This window comes from Petromyzon marinus, chromosome 20, assembly GCF_048934315.1.
Source record: "Petromyzon marinus isolate PM22_M1 ecotype Great Lakes invasive population chromosome 20, UKy_Petmar_22M1.pri1.0, whole genome shotgun sequence".
In the NCBI taxonomy this organism is placed as follows: Eukaryota; Metazoa; Chordata; class Hyperoartia; order Petromyzontiformes; family Petromyzontidae; genus Petromyzon; species Petromyzon marinus.
In genome coordinates, this window is record NC_133686.1 from 8,995,864 (window position 1) to 9,009,097 (window position 13,234).

The window sequence follows — 13,234 nt, forward strand, 5'->3', positions numbered from 1 at the left end:
TCACGACTCCATCTCTGATGCATTTAGATTACATTTTGCTAAAACGTTGGCGTTATCCATTTGCAACATAATTCATGCAGAACGTTGTACTGCAAATGTGAAATTGCATGTTTTAAATGCACTCTTGCGTTTTCAAAAATACCTTAACCTTTTCTTGCAAATGTCTTGAATGTTATAAAGCTGTCTCATACCCTTGCAAAAATTATTACTGGATAGCTGCTTAGAGCACACCTCCTTTAACGCTTATGGCACATTGAGAGAGGATGCAGGAAACTGGAATTTTTGTTCCTCTTTTTTTGGCAGAAAATTCAAAAAATGACACGAAGCTGACATTTCCTAAGTACGTACGATTTCGTTGTTAATGGTTAGGCATTTTTCCTGTTCAGGGTTCATGTGACACAGCCCAGTAAATCTTTTTTTTTTAAAGAACAACTAGCAACCCATGTGTCTCTTGGACATGACCGTCCATCCCTCCAGCCATCCAGAGAAACATTTTCCTAATATAGCTGCCTGCACATCCGTTGGACGTGACCGTCTGACAGTCCATCCCGTCCGTTCCGTCCACATGGCCAGCCAGGCAGCCAGGTAGGAAGCCAGTCAGCAAAACTTTTTTTTATAAAATAGTATGATAACCCTATGTATGAAAAGCCTTTCATAAAGATTCTCAAAATGCTGCACAAGGCACAATAAAAACGAGGACATGGTTAAATATACAAATAAACACTAAAAGCCATTTTGCTGAATTAGTTATAAGTTGAATAAACGGAAGTGTGTAGATAAGATTTAGATGAGGTTTTGAAATGTCCACAGACTCACAGATCCTGATATCCCATTTACAGCGATTGGTCAATCTGCTGCCAGAGGAAGACCTCCTCCCACGTGGTGATTGTTTGGTTATGGGTCGTTGTTTGACCATACTTGATCACGTTGGTCACTGCGGGTTGGTGAAGTGGAGGGCATGCTAAGTACCACTTCAGACATTAGGCACTACCCGATGGCACTGGTGTTAGCCGTGACAGGGAATCACACTTAATGTTTCCTGGCTCATGTAACGGTGCATTAACCACATTGCCACCATTCCAATGGCAGTAATATTTACGTGAATTATAACTGAAACAGAAAAACACACATTAGGGAATGACACATTATGGATGTGCAAATGTCATGCTTTGCACTGTAAAATTCTACTTTTTAACGTGTAGCAGCACTGGAAACCCCTGGCATCAATTTGATTACATAATCACAGTTTAAGATACACCTCCGTAATATTGCCTTTAAAGAAAAAAATATATTAAAAAAAATATCGAGTAATGGTCCTCTTTCACAGCCATGTGCTATGAAAAAAATTCACTGCCCAAAACGTCGCCAATAATAGTTATTTATTTTAATGCAGTGCCATTCACGTACGTATTCAGTGTGTTTCGTTAACTGTGCTTGTGCAACAATGTCAACGCTAAAACTATACATTATTATCTCGTTGTCTCGATACTGGCATTGTTCAAAGCTGGAAAGGGGCATGGCTCTCCATGCAATTGGTCACCTCCTAACAAAACAAATTAGGCTCTGTACATACGCAGTCACACACACACACTGCATTCTCAATGTGTTTAATGGGAGGGATCGCCCGACAGATACATTAGGCGGCTGCGGATGATCGTAAATTTAACTGCCATTCCACATAGCTTTAGCCACTATACAAACGCATTAATTTAAACTGTCTTGGCCACTACCGTGCTGCGTCCAGCGTGTTGGCAATAACGGCACGCATATAGCCAATGGCACAGCGTGCGTTGCCACGGGCCCTGCTTCATGGAATGAAATGATGGCCCTCCTTGACAAAATTATCCCCCCAACCAAATTCCCACTTCATCGACTGGCACCTGCGCCCCTCCGGCCTGTGCCGCCGGTGGAGTTGCACCGCCTGCACACACCCACGAGCCCCATCGCTGCATGCAGCGCCCACACGTTCACGGTGTCTGTTGGTAGATTTGGTCATCTCGCCCTCGCTGTCACAGAAACGCCACTTGCGTGCATCTGAGCTCCATATTTGCAAAGCCCCCTTTTCAATCAACGGCATGGGTGATGTACGACTGTGAGCAGGTGCTTAAAGCTCTCGTGACATTGGCGTAAAATAGCCTGCTCGAGCAGAGCATGGCGGGACCATTATGGGCTGCAACCATTGGGATATTACTGAAGACGACTGGCTTCCTTCCATCACATCCGCCCGCAGAAGGTGAGTCTTATTACGCTATTTATCAGATGTCCTTAATGTTAGCAAAGCTGTCACCTTGTCTGTTTACGGTGACTGTGAGACGAGGTGGTGAGAGAGAGCACCAATTGTAATGTAATGTCCAGATTTGTATCAATCCGCTGCGGGATGAAGGCCCTCTCCCCACGCCATCTGAGTCATGGAGTTTGTTTGACCATATTTGTCACAGATCTTAGCCACAGCCAGGAACTGAACTATAAAAGATTTTAATCTACCAGATGAGGCCCACTGAGTTATATATCTCTTTTTAGAAGCGACCTGGTCACAAATGATAGCCCAACAAAGTGGCGAATCATGCGCAAATTTATAGCAGCCAACTAACTCTAAAAGCATGATTCTAAACATTCTAAGTCACCGCGCAGTCTGCTAAGCACTGTGCCACCGCTGCAACCTGAGCATCAATTAAAGTTGCATTATTGGTTTAACGGAAAAGCCCCTGAGTTCTATTTGTAGTGGGGTTCCAGATATTGATGCAGCGTGCCACCCACAGACTTTGTGTAATACAATGGGCTGCAGTGCGACCATACAGCAAGGATCGGTCAGGTTATTGAAGAGGAAGAAACGAGTGGTGGTTTGGTGGCTACGATATTTGGTGGTGGGGGGGAGGGTAGAGGAGCGGGCGAGGATAGCACCTTGCCTCGGGCACCAAACCCAGTGAACATGCAACGTCGGGGCCAACGCTGACATGTGGTTGGAACCATTGGACCAACGATTACCCCAACGTTCCAGGTTTGCTGGGTGGTGAATGTCTCACCGTGGCTCTGATGGGCAGCGGCTTAAATGAAACATATTGGTGGTTCAATCCACAGGCGTGCATTGTAAACAACGGCCTTTCAAAGTTAATGTTCACATTTTCAATGACATGATGAATTGCATAAGTGGGGCGGTATTTACTTGGGAAGTATATTACTTACTGTACACGGGGACACTGAAGCATATTTCGAGGTAATGAAACGCTTTAGGGATTTTTCAAGCCCTTTTAATTTTAAAGTGTTTTTATTGCCCCCCGCTGGATCGGCAATCATATTCATAAAACCATTGTTTTCCCCCTACCCGGGGAACTTACATTTTATGCAAATAATTAAAACACGAATAAAATACAAAATGCGCAAAAATTACACCGATAATAAAATTCGAATGCACCTGATTTCAGTAAATACGCAAGCACAGTGGAGAAATTGCATTGATTCTACATCTTTTTTGCAAAATCGTTCACGCATTTTTGTTTACCTACTCGGTTACAAAAAATACTAATGTTGATGTTCATTGAATAAAAACAAATACTTTCTTAATAGAAAGGCAGCCAAGGAATGGGGCGATTACATGAGTTCGGATGCAGGTGCTAGGTAGATCACTACATCGTAAGATTGTGGCAATGGCTTGGGGAGGCCTTCATCCAGCAGTGGATTGACCATGACTGATGATGATTTTGAGGAAAGGCAGCACGGACGTGTGAGAGCCATCTCACAAATATGTCACAGTGAAAAAATTACTTGGTGATACTGCATGGGCAGTGGTACACCAGCGCAAATAACAAATGAAAACTCAATGCATTCATCAATAACACTGGCCTTTCAAAATATATAATATTAATAATAATAGATGTTTTTGTTAAATAGCCCCTCTTCACAGCACACAGGCCAGAGATGCAGAGAAAAGAAGAAGGGACCATTGCCTGACACATCGCCTATTATACACTTTTATATTTTTTTAAGGTCACGGTTTTACATGTTCAGTTTTGTCGTCGTTCTGTCACAGCGAAACAGTGGCAGTATCAAGAGGGGACGCACCGTTTTTGATGTCCTTCAGGATTTGGTGGCACCCTTTGGCCACGAACGTGATTCCTTCATCTTCGTCAGAGTCCTCTTCCGAGTCCACTGCTACAGACAGCGATTCTGCATTAGGTCCTCACACACACCCCGCTGTTCATTCCCGAAAACGAGGATGTAACTTTTATTTTGTAACCTGCGCATAAAATGATGGAAATTAAATGACCATAACAAAGGGGGTGCTTTAGTGGCACTTGCGTCAAATCGTCGAAAAATTTCCACGATTTGGCACCACGAACCCTTTGCTTTAGCACACCGTCGTGTTGTTGGAGAAAACCACACGATCGACAGGTTTTTATTTTGGCTTTGCAATCATAAAATATATAGTTATTGGGGGGGAGGAGGAAACAGTAAACAATCGTTATCTATCAAATAGATTAATTTTCACAATGCAACGAAAACAAGGAATGCTGTGCCGAGCTTCACAGCCATTCAGTCAAATTGCGTTACCTAGTTTTGTTTTCGTATTGCCAGCCCGAAATTATCTTAATAATAGGGTTTTTCCCCTTTTTTTCTGGTGACAAAACTTAAACCTTTTGCAAGGAATCACGTTTGCATTAACCACAATACCTGCAGTCAAAATGCAAACCAAAAACAACACTCTGATAATTTATGCATTGTCCTTGAAACTGATTGGTCCACACCAGAGAAAGTTTCCTTCGAGCCTAGTCTCATACAGTATTCGACCAGATGACGCCAAAAGGCGCACAGTTCAAAGACAACGCACTATCAGAGTAATGAGGGCTAGGGGGTAAACATCACAAGGGGAAAAACCCTATTATTGTATTTTGGTACTGGCAAAGGAGGCCTCATGACGAAATTATCTTATTAAGCTGCTGTTGTCTGCAGTTACGGTTAACTAAGTCTTCCATTCAAAAGATACAAATGTATTTCTAAGGGTGTTCGCTCCTGCTACAAAAATAAATCAAACTGAAATGAAAGACATCGGCTCCTCGTTGTACCGAAAAATGTAAATTCGCGATATAAAAGTATCGGATATCATAAGGCAGAAAAGTTTAAAATCCAGAACAAAAGTAGATGTTTTTGTGCGAAGTAAACACAAAAACGTAATAAAAGGTGTGGTGGTATCACTCCCACCATGCAAGGTCCCCAAAATGGACCAAAATAACCCCACCGGTCTCCCTTATTCACAGCTTTCAGAGCCATCGCACCTGTCCCTTCCGGCTCCCAGAGCTAACCGTACACGTCTCATGTTTTCCAAGGCCGCTCTTTGGAAAGGCCATAAATTAGGAGCCAAATGTGAGGACGGCTCACGGGGAAAATTTTTTTTCAAAAAGAGCACGGCCGTGAAACGCATGGCCGCAGAGGAACAAAAAAAATGGTCAAGGCGCAGGCCCCGCAATTGCTTGCTCTGGCCACTGCCGGCGGAATGACTTTTCACTCAAAGGAAGTTCTTGATAGACCCACTTCTCGGGCATCTGGTCTACTCTTCCACGCCGGACAGATGCCGTGGAAGGAGTGGGAAAACAACGACGTCTTAGCCCACCCGCTCACGCGACCTGCTGACGGACTAACTGCACCGCAGAAATACCTGCCCGGGCAACAACATTTTTAATCTTCTGAACCTGAATGTTTCTGAAAATATATGTGCGTAGTTGTCTTGATGTTCTACAGTCGCAAATTTAAAATGTGTTATTAAGATGGCCCCCAAGAGGACACTTTGCTACAGCAAATACATATTAACGAAATTAGCGGTAAGTAAACATCAACCCTGACTAAAATAATATCGTTTCAATCTTAAAAATAATACTCATTGACGTTGTTTCACTCACCACACATGAATACTTACGAAAGCAGATAGCAATGAATTAGTGTCCACCTTACAGTACACGCAATCTCACACTTCATTTCATATTTTTCTAAATACCTACGTATGCATTGCAACCTATTTGTTTCTGCCTTCGTTGTACATGGATGTAATATACACGGCGCACACGTGTGCGTCAATATAGAGAGAGAGTTTATAATTTCGTCCTCGCTTCTGCTCATCTTGTCTCGAGCCAATGAAGCAGTTTATTGCGGTGTTTATTTTACGTGGCACGTGAATTAATGGTCGGTATAAAAATGGTCACCGTTGGTGCACCTCCCTGACGCACATAGCCCAGCTTGCAGCATACATACAAATTGAACGCCCATCTGCCATCGTTACCAGAATCAGAGCCTCCATTCCAGGCAGACTTCATTGAGCATCATCAGCCGTGATCCATCCACTGCTGGATGAGGCCCCTCCCCACCCCCTCCCTCTTTGCTGTCCCTATCCCTACATGACACACCGACGCCACAATCCATCTCACTCCTGCGCGGGAGCCAATCTCATCGCTGTCTCGGCGTAGGTCATCCTCTTGGAAGTGATTTTCTTCTTTTTGCTGCCATTTTCATCAGCAATATTGTTTTGGCGCCCTCCCATCCAGAACAGCTATTCTGGTACGAAAAGCTCTCGAGATTCTTTGCCAAATTAAGGCAGTGTCTTATTGAAGAAGCCATTAAGAATACCGGCGAGAAAAATATCACACTTATTAAAACGCAATTTTAATTGCCCCATACACATACATGGAAATTAGGGGCTTAAAGAGAGTCACATTGTGTTAAATTAATTTACGACATACCTTTGGGCTTGCTTTGAAACTCCTTGCATGATAATCATACATTCGGTATTATCTTAATGAGGGCTACTGTACTGAAGCGTGGTCATTAATGTTAACCTCTGCATACCTTTTTGGATAATATAATTTTCTCAAAAACATGCAATTCCCTCTCATTCAATGTTACTCCATTCCATAGAGCGAGTGCATTTGTTTCAGGGGCTTGTGCCCCGCGTTGCAACGCCAGCAAAAATTGCATTGACAGTTGCTAATTGTTTCACGGGAAAGAAAAGCACACCGATTATCGTCATGAAAACGCCAGCTGTTAGCAATACATCCATTGTGCCACAGCAAGCAATGCCACATGGCACGCCTCGACCTGGGTTTGTCTTCTATGCAATGAGACATGATGACAACCATATTCATATTTTGTTTTAATGAACGAATGCACGACATTTAATTGATGAAAAAAAATCTACGTTGTCATGGTTATCTAGAGAGAGAGAGAGAGAGAAAGATATTTATATGTTGCAAGTATGCTCCAAATGTATGATTTGAGCGATAACAACTGCACGCTTGCTCATCGTACCACAGGGCCGTTAATGTACGCTTCACTGCATGGCGGTGCTCTTTGATAATTCCCCAGTACGGAATGAGTGGACAGCTGAAGGGACTTGAGACCAATCGTCATCGTGCAAACTCGGTGGTAAGTCTGTTGTACGATTAACTTACCCAGCAGTCTAATCAATGGGGAACAAACGAGTGTCAGCGAACGAGCGTGCATGCGTGCGTGCGTGCGTGGGTGGGTGGGTATGCATTTTGAATGCATCTCTGACCTGTGTCTATCCAACTGACTGAATGTTTCATCCTGGTAGATGGTGGCTTTCCATTGGCCACTCTGTCTCCCGCTTTCTATTTGAGTGAAAAGAAAATGAAAAAAAGAAAGAAAGAGGGAAAACAAAACTGAGATGTCGTGGGCATCGAATCCTTAAAAAAAACCACACACAGAAACAAAAAAACACTTCCACGAGCACAATCGCAATCTTCACATCCCGCTCTACAGTTTCGCCAAATCCTTACACAGATCCAATCTCGGAGCAAGACAAACCCAAGGTCAAAGTAAAGCGTTCACTGTGGTACTGTTGACGCTTCATCACGACGCCGATAGACCTGTTAAGGGGAGCCGGGTTATCAGATAGAAATGACACACTCAATCTAGCAGGGTAAATAGGATTCATGCACACATCATGCATAGATTGCCCCATTTGCAAGGAGTTATGCTTTTATTTATCAGGGGGGGGGTCTTTGTCAACTGTATATGTGTGTGTGTATAGAGTAGATTCAATTTATGGATTCTTTGTCAAGACACATTTTTTGAATTCCACGCACACGACACCATGAATCTCCATTGACCATCTCCATCGCGGAAAAGGTTGCACATTCTCATTAGGGGGCATTATGAAAGTGTCACAGCGTGAACAATTCTGAAAGAAAAATTAGTTTGAGATGATCCCCATATCCACATAAAATCATTGAATGGGGCCTTGTTGCAATTCTGAATGCATCTTAAGGAGTCTTAAACTAAACAAAACTATTTTATTCTACCAGGTAGGGCCCACTGAACTATAAAGCTTTTTTTTCAGGAGCGACCCAGCCACAAATGATAACTCAACGAAATGACTAATCATGTGGAAATGTATAGCAGCCATATATTCTAAACGCACGTTTAAAAAAATGTCCTTTACCTCAAGAAATCTTCCTGAGGTAAAACACATACAAGCCAATTTAATATTCCTAAACATGCCATTATCAACTGAAACGCATCCAGATTATTGCTTGAAAATGACACGCACACTGTTAAATGGCTCTCTGAATATGCAGGCCTTCGTGAGCCTGTGTGACAAGCAGGCTTACTTAAATGAGTGCCGCATTACACACGTGTCAGCGCTTATACCAATACGCACACTACGCGATGAATTATTAAAATACATTTCTTCACCCGCAGGGAGAATGCAAAATAATGTTTGTATTGATTAATAGCATAATTTTTTAGCACACGCTGAAATAAATACATCAACTTCTTTCCGACACATTTGCTTTTTCGTGCGAGCATTTACTAAGCGTCCGTACAAATGTTGCTCTGCATGTGGATTTCATTTGCGTAAAAACCATAATTTACCAGCACGAGCCATAACCTATTGTGCACAACCCACACATGCATTGCAACAAGCTCATTTTAGCATACATACTCTTTCTGCAAGCACTCCGAATGTCACGAACACACTAACACGCCTTACATACACACCGAAGGCAAAAGATCCCCGGCATAGCCTCAACAGACTCCTGCAGCAATTGCTGCACCAACGGAGACCAACACGGCACACGAGGGTGGCCAACACCACTCCCAGCCACCTTCATCTCCCCAGTGCTGATGTTTAAACACCGCATCAGGTACTCGTTTTAGGCCGAGTAGACCTAGGGGAGGCTCCGGACTGGCTCAGATAATCGTCACTGGTGTTGGCCACGATCGGGATTCAAACTCAGGTCGCCGGGTTTGAAGCGCAGGTTGCGGTAACCGCTACACGACTGCTCCCCACGTGCGTACGAAAACACGTACACACTGACATGTACAAGAGCGATGGAGCATTGCGTGTGCATGGAGGATAACCGGGCAATGACAGTACCCCCCTCAATCTGGCCGGAATTAGAGCATTTACGCAAAGTTGCGGCCACTCCGTGGGGACATCGCTCTCGTTCTACATTAACAAAAAATACTTTTATCTTTCCTGAAGACGACCGCTTGTGTCGCGATCGAAATGTCGTAGTTTTTTTTGGTTATTTTTAGTTATCTTCTTTGAACCTATCTACGTGACTTTACCGAAAGACCCAAGAATACGAATATACTATTACTGGCGGCGGGGGAACACGGAACGCCCGACGGCTCTGCCCTTCTAAAATCTCCACCGTGCGAACTCGGCATCCCCTGCAGACCGTGCCACTCATGCGTGCTACCAAAACCCCCCCCCGCGCCGCCACGCGTTCATGCCACGTACACGGTTAGGGCTAACGTCACCTTCTTGCAGCCCTTTGCCTTCGCCTTGCCATGCACACAGTGCCGGCTGCTCGCAAAGGCGCTTAGGTGCTTGTGCACGGTCCTCTGGAATATCTCCGTCTCCTGCCGATCCTGCTCGCTCTGACCGGCCAGCGTGTAGCGACCGTACTTGTGCTTGTGCTGCGTCTCGCAGACGCACGCGCGCACACGCACGCCACGGCATGGACAGCACGACGCACGGGGAGGAGCGGGAAACAAAAGTGAGACGTTCAATGTCGCGGATACGGTGCGTTTCGCCATCAGCATCTGCAGCAATGGTGTCAATCCATTGGTGTCAATCCATTGGTGTCAATCCATTGGTGTCAATCCATTGGTGTCAATCCATTGGTGTCAATCCATTGGTGTCAATCCATTGGTGTCAATCCATTGGTGTCAATCCATTGGTGTCAATCCATTGCTGCACGAGGGCGTCCCCACTGTGTCGTCATTCCTCACCATTCTGCGACGCCTCAATCCATCTCGCTCCTGCATCGGAGCAAATTCAATCGCTCCTATCTCCATGGCGCCAGTCCACTCTGGCATATTCTCCTCTGTGGTTGCGATTCCATCACTGATCTTCTCCATCAATCATCATCTGTTTTTTTTTTTGTGATGCATCCTGCCCTGGCCCACTTAAAAAAAGTGATGCCGCATCTCTAATTCGTCTGTGTTCTCTGATCCACGTGTTGCACTTTCTGTCTCCCTGTGTAATTAGAAACATACATCTCGTCGCGATTCCTTGCGCACGATCCAGATTTCAGGACAAGGTTGCGAAGTGGGGATGGAGGCAGGACTGGCTTAGATATCCCTCGCCACTGATGTGAGCCATTGCTGAGAATAAAAATCAGGAAGGTGGGCTCGCAGCAGCACAGTGGCGCCAACCAATTTGCCAACACTTTCCCACCGATGTTAAAGCCACGGCATTAATGACTCAGATATATAATTCGTACTTTAAATCGAAAATTGATTTCGTTCGAACTGATTGTGTTCAGTTTGTTGTCCTTCCCCCGCGCCTCCGATCAGCACGGTTGGCTGAGTTACAGAGCGAAAGATGCCCAACGTATGCGCAATGCAACCTTTGCAAAAATATGGAATTTATTTTTAAAGGAAGTAAATTTAAAAAATCAGACATTTCCGCACGCTGACCTGACGCATGGGCAAGACGACGCTCATTTCTTATTCACGACCCGTGGCGCACACGGGGCGCGTCTCAGGCGATGCGGACGGACGGACGGACGGAGAGACGGGCGGAGAGACGGGCGTCACGTCGCACACAGGGGCCTGAGAAACCTCCCTGGCGTGCGCGTGTTTTCAGTGGCCCTTTCTTTAACCCTTCGTCGAGCCTCGGCAATCTCTCAAACAGTGTCAGGAACTCAATAAGCAGGTGATCGGTGCGTTCCGCGAGAAGGGGGGGGGGGGTGCTCATCGCGCGGCCGGGGGGGGGGGGCTGCCCCCCCTTGGCGCCCGTCGCCGAGTGATTACGCTGCCCGACCCCTACCCTGCGTGGCGGTCGATACAGGTTCTCCTGGAGCATGCGGTGAGTGACGATGTCCTCCCGGTCGCGCACACTCTTACGGCCGGCTTCCACCGCCTGCATGTCCAGGCACACGCAGCTGCTGTTCTCCCTCCTGCAGCGGCGCAAACAACACGCAGAACATCAACGGGCACGGCGGAGGGCACGGCGGAGGGCACGGCGGAGGGCACGGCGGAGGGCACGGCGGAGGGCACGTGCTCTCTTGTGCTGTGCGCCTTTTGGCGTCCTCTGGTCTAACACCGTTTGAGACGAGGCTCTAAAGAAAGCTGTCTCTGGTGTGGACCAACCAGTTTCAAAGACAATGCACGTACTAACAGAGCACGTTTTTTTTTGTTTGCATGTTCACCACAAGTATATGCGGTTCATGCAGGCATTATTACTTGCAAAAAAAAAATTCAGTTTGGTGTTTTAAACATCGTAACACCTGTTTTATTGCCAGAAAGGGAAAAACCCATTCTTACATTTAGATACTGGCAAGAGACACCTCTGTCTGCACGACAACGCACTGCCCGTTAATAGAGGCATCTCGCGAGTGCTCCGGCGAAGAGCACGGTGGGTCAGATGGAGTTAAACTCCGCAAGGCACGCCGTGGCACAGCATGCAACGCCGTGTGCACATCCATGAACGAGCAGGGCGAGGTAATCCGGATCGGCAAATCGCAGTGCGAGGGTGAGTGTGCGTGTGTATGTAGGGGAGCGGTGGTGTTGCGGTTAGCGCTACGCTGCGCTATGAACCTGGCGACCCGGGTTCGATTCCCGCTCACGGCCAACACCAGTGACGATTATCTGAACCGGTCCCGGGCCTCCCCTAGGTCGACTCAGCCTCAAATGAGTACCTGGTGCGGTGTGTAAACATTGCCACTGGGGGAGACAAAGGCGGTCGGGCGTGGTGCTGGCCACCCACCCCCTCGTGTACAGTTCCGGCCTTCATAGGTGCTCGCTAACAGCACTTGCCCCTACAGTCTGTTAAGGCTATAGGGGGGATCTTTGTCTTTGTATGTAGGAGGGCAGTAGGAAGCCACAGCTCGGTAAGGATACACAGGTTAATCTAATTCTAATCTAATTCAAGCAGATTTTACGGTTTATTTAGCGATAACAATTAACGCAATAAAATGACACATGACCCATTTATGCCACCCGTTTATTTCCAGGGCTGTGAAAAATGTAGGTAATATTACCGACATAGAGTCTGACCTTAGGTTTAACCTAATGTAATAAAAATACATTGAATAATCATTTGCTCAAATTATGTTACGAAAAAAAGTGAGCTCGTTAAATTACTCGGCTCTGCTACGGATATATCGAGTGCACATAAATTGGGCACACACTCCCTGCTGAATGAATGACTCGATATGCAAATTAGTTGTATTTTCAGGGCCAGGTGGAAGCTGTTGAGGTACAAGCGGTGGCATTACAGCATGTTGCTGATAGAAGCCTCAGGAGCCTGTAGTCGTGCCATGGAGAAGTTGACGCTGCTCATCTTATCCCCGCTCGGCGTGCGAATGAATGCCAAAGAGCCACTCCGCTCTCCCTGCACGCATCACACAGACAAAGGCACCCGCATATAGCACACGTCACATCACCGACACAAGATGAGCAAAGTGGTTTACGCTGCATCCCACTATGCGCCTCTTAATGAGTGCATTCACTTTTGTTCGCGCTGTTTTGGACTTTGTTTATTTATTAATTGAGTCCTGCTTCACGAGGTTACACCGCACGCAAACATGTGCACACAAACATGTGCACGCAAACATGTGCACACAAACATGTGCACACAAACATGTGCACACAAACATGTGCACACAAACATGTGCACGCAAACATGCGCACGCAAACATGCGCACGCAAACATGTGCACGCAAACATGCGCACGCAAACATGTGCACACAAACATGTGCACGCAAACATG

General features: G+C 45.9%; 1 protein-coding gene across 6 annotated transcripts in view; it reads right to left on the reverse strand.

Moving 5' to 3' along the window:
- The window catches only part of LOC116944128 (sodium/hydrogen exchanger 3-like), a 125,847-nt gene that overhangs the window by 3,358 nt on the left and 109,255 nt on the right, over window positions 1-13,234 (reverse strand). For 2 of the 6 annotated variants that reach the window (XM_032957580.2, XM_032957578.2), the window contains 5 exons: window positions 12,741-12,856; window positions 11,291-11,420; window positions 9,775-9,933; window positions 7,538-7,613; window positions 4,060-4,149 (listed from right to left, as the gene is read on the reverse strand). In XM_032957580.2, the coding sequence (XP_032813471.2) occupies window positions 4,060-4,149; window positions 7,538-7,613; window positions 9,775-9,933; window positions 11,291-11,420; window positions 12,741-12,856 (571 nt within the window). Of the gene's footprint in view, window positions 1-4,054; window positions 4,150-7,537; window positions 7,614-9,754; window positions 9,934-11,290; window positions 11,421-12,740; window positions 12,857-13,234 lie in introns of those variants that run through there. The other 4 variants (XR_012942355.1, XM_032957579.2, XM_076068293.1 and 1 more) reach the window with 4 other exon arrangements.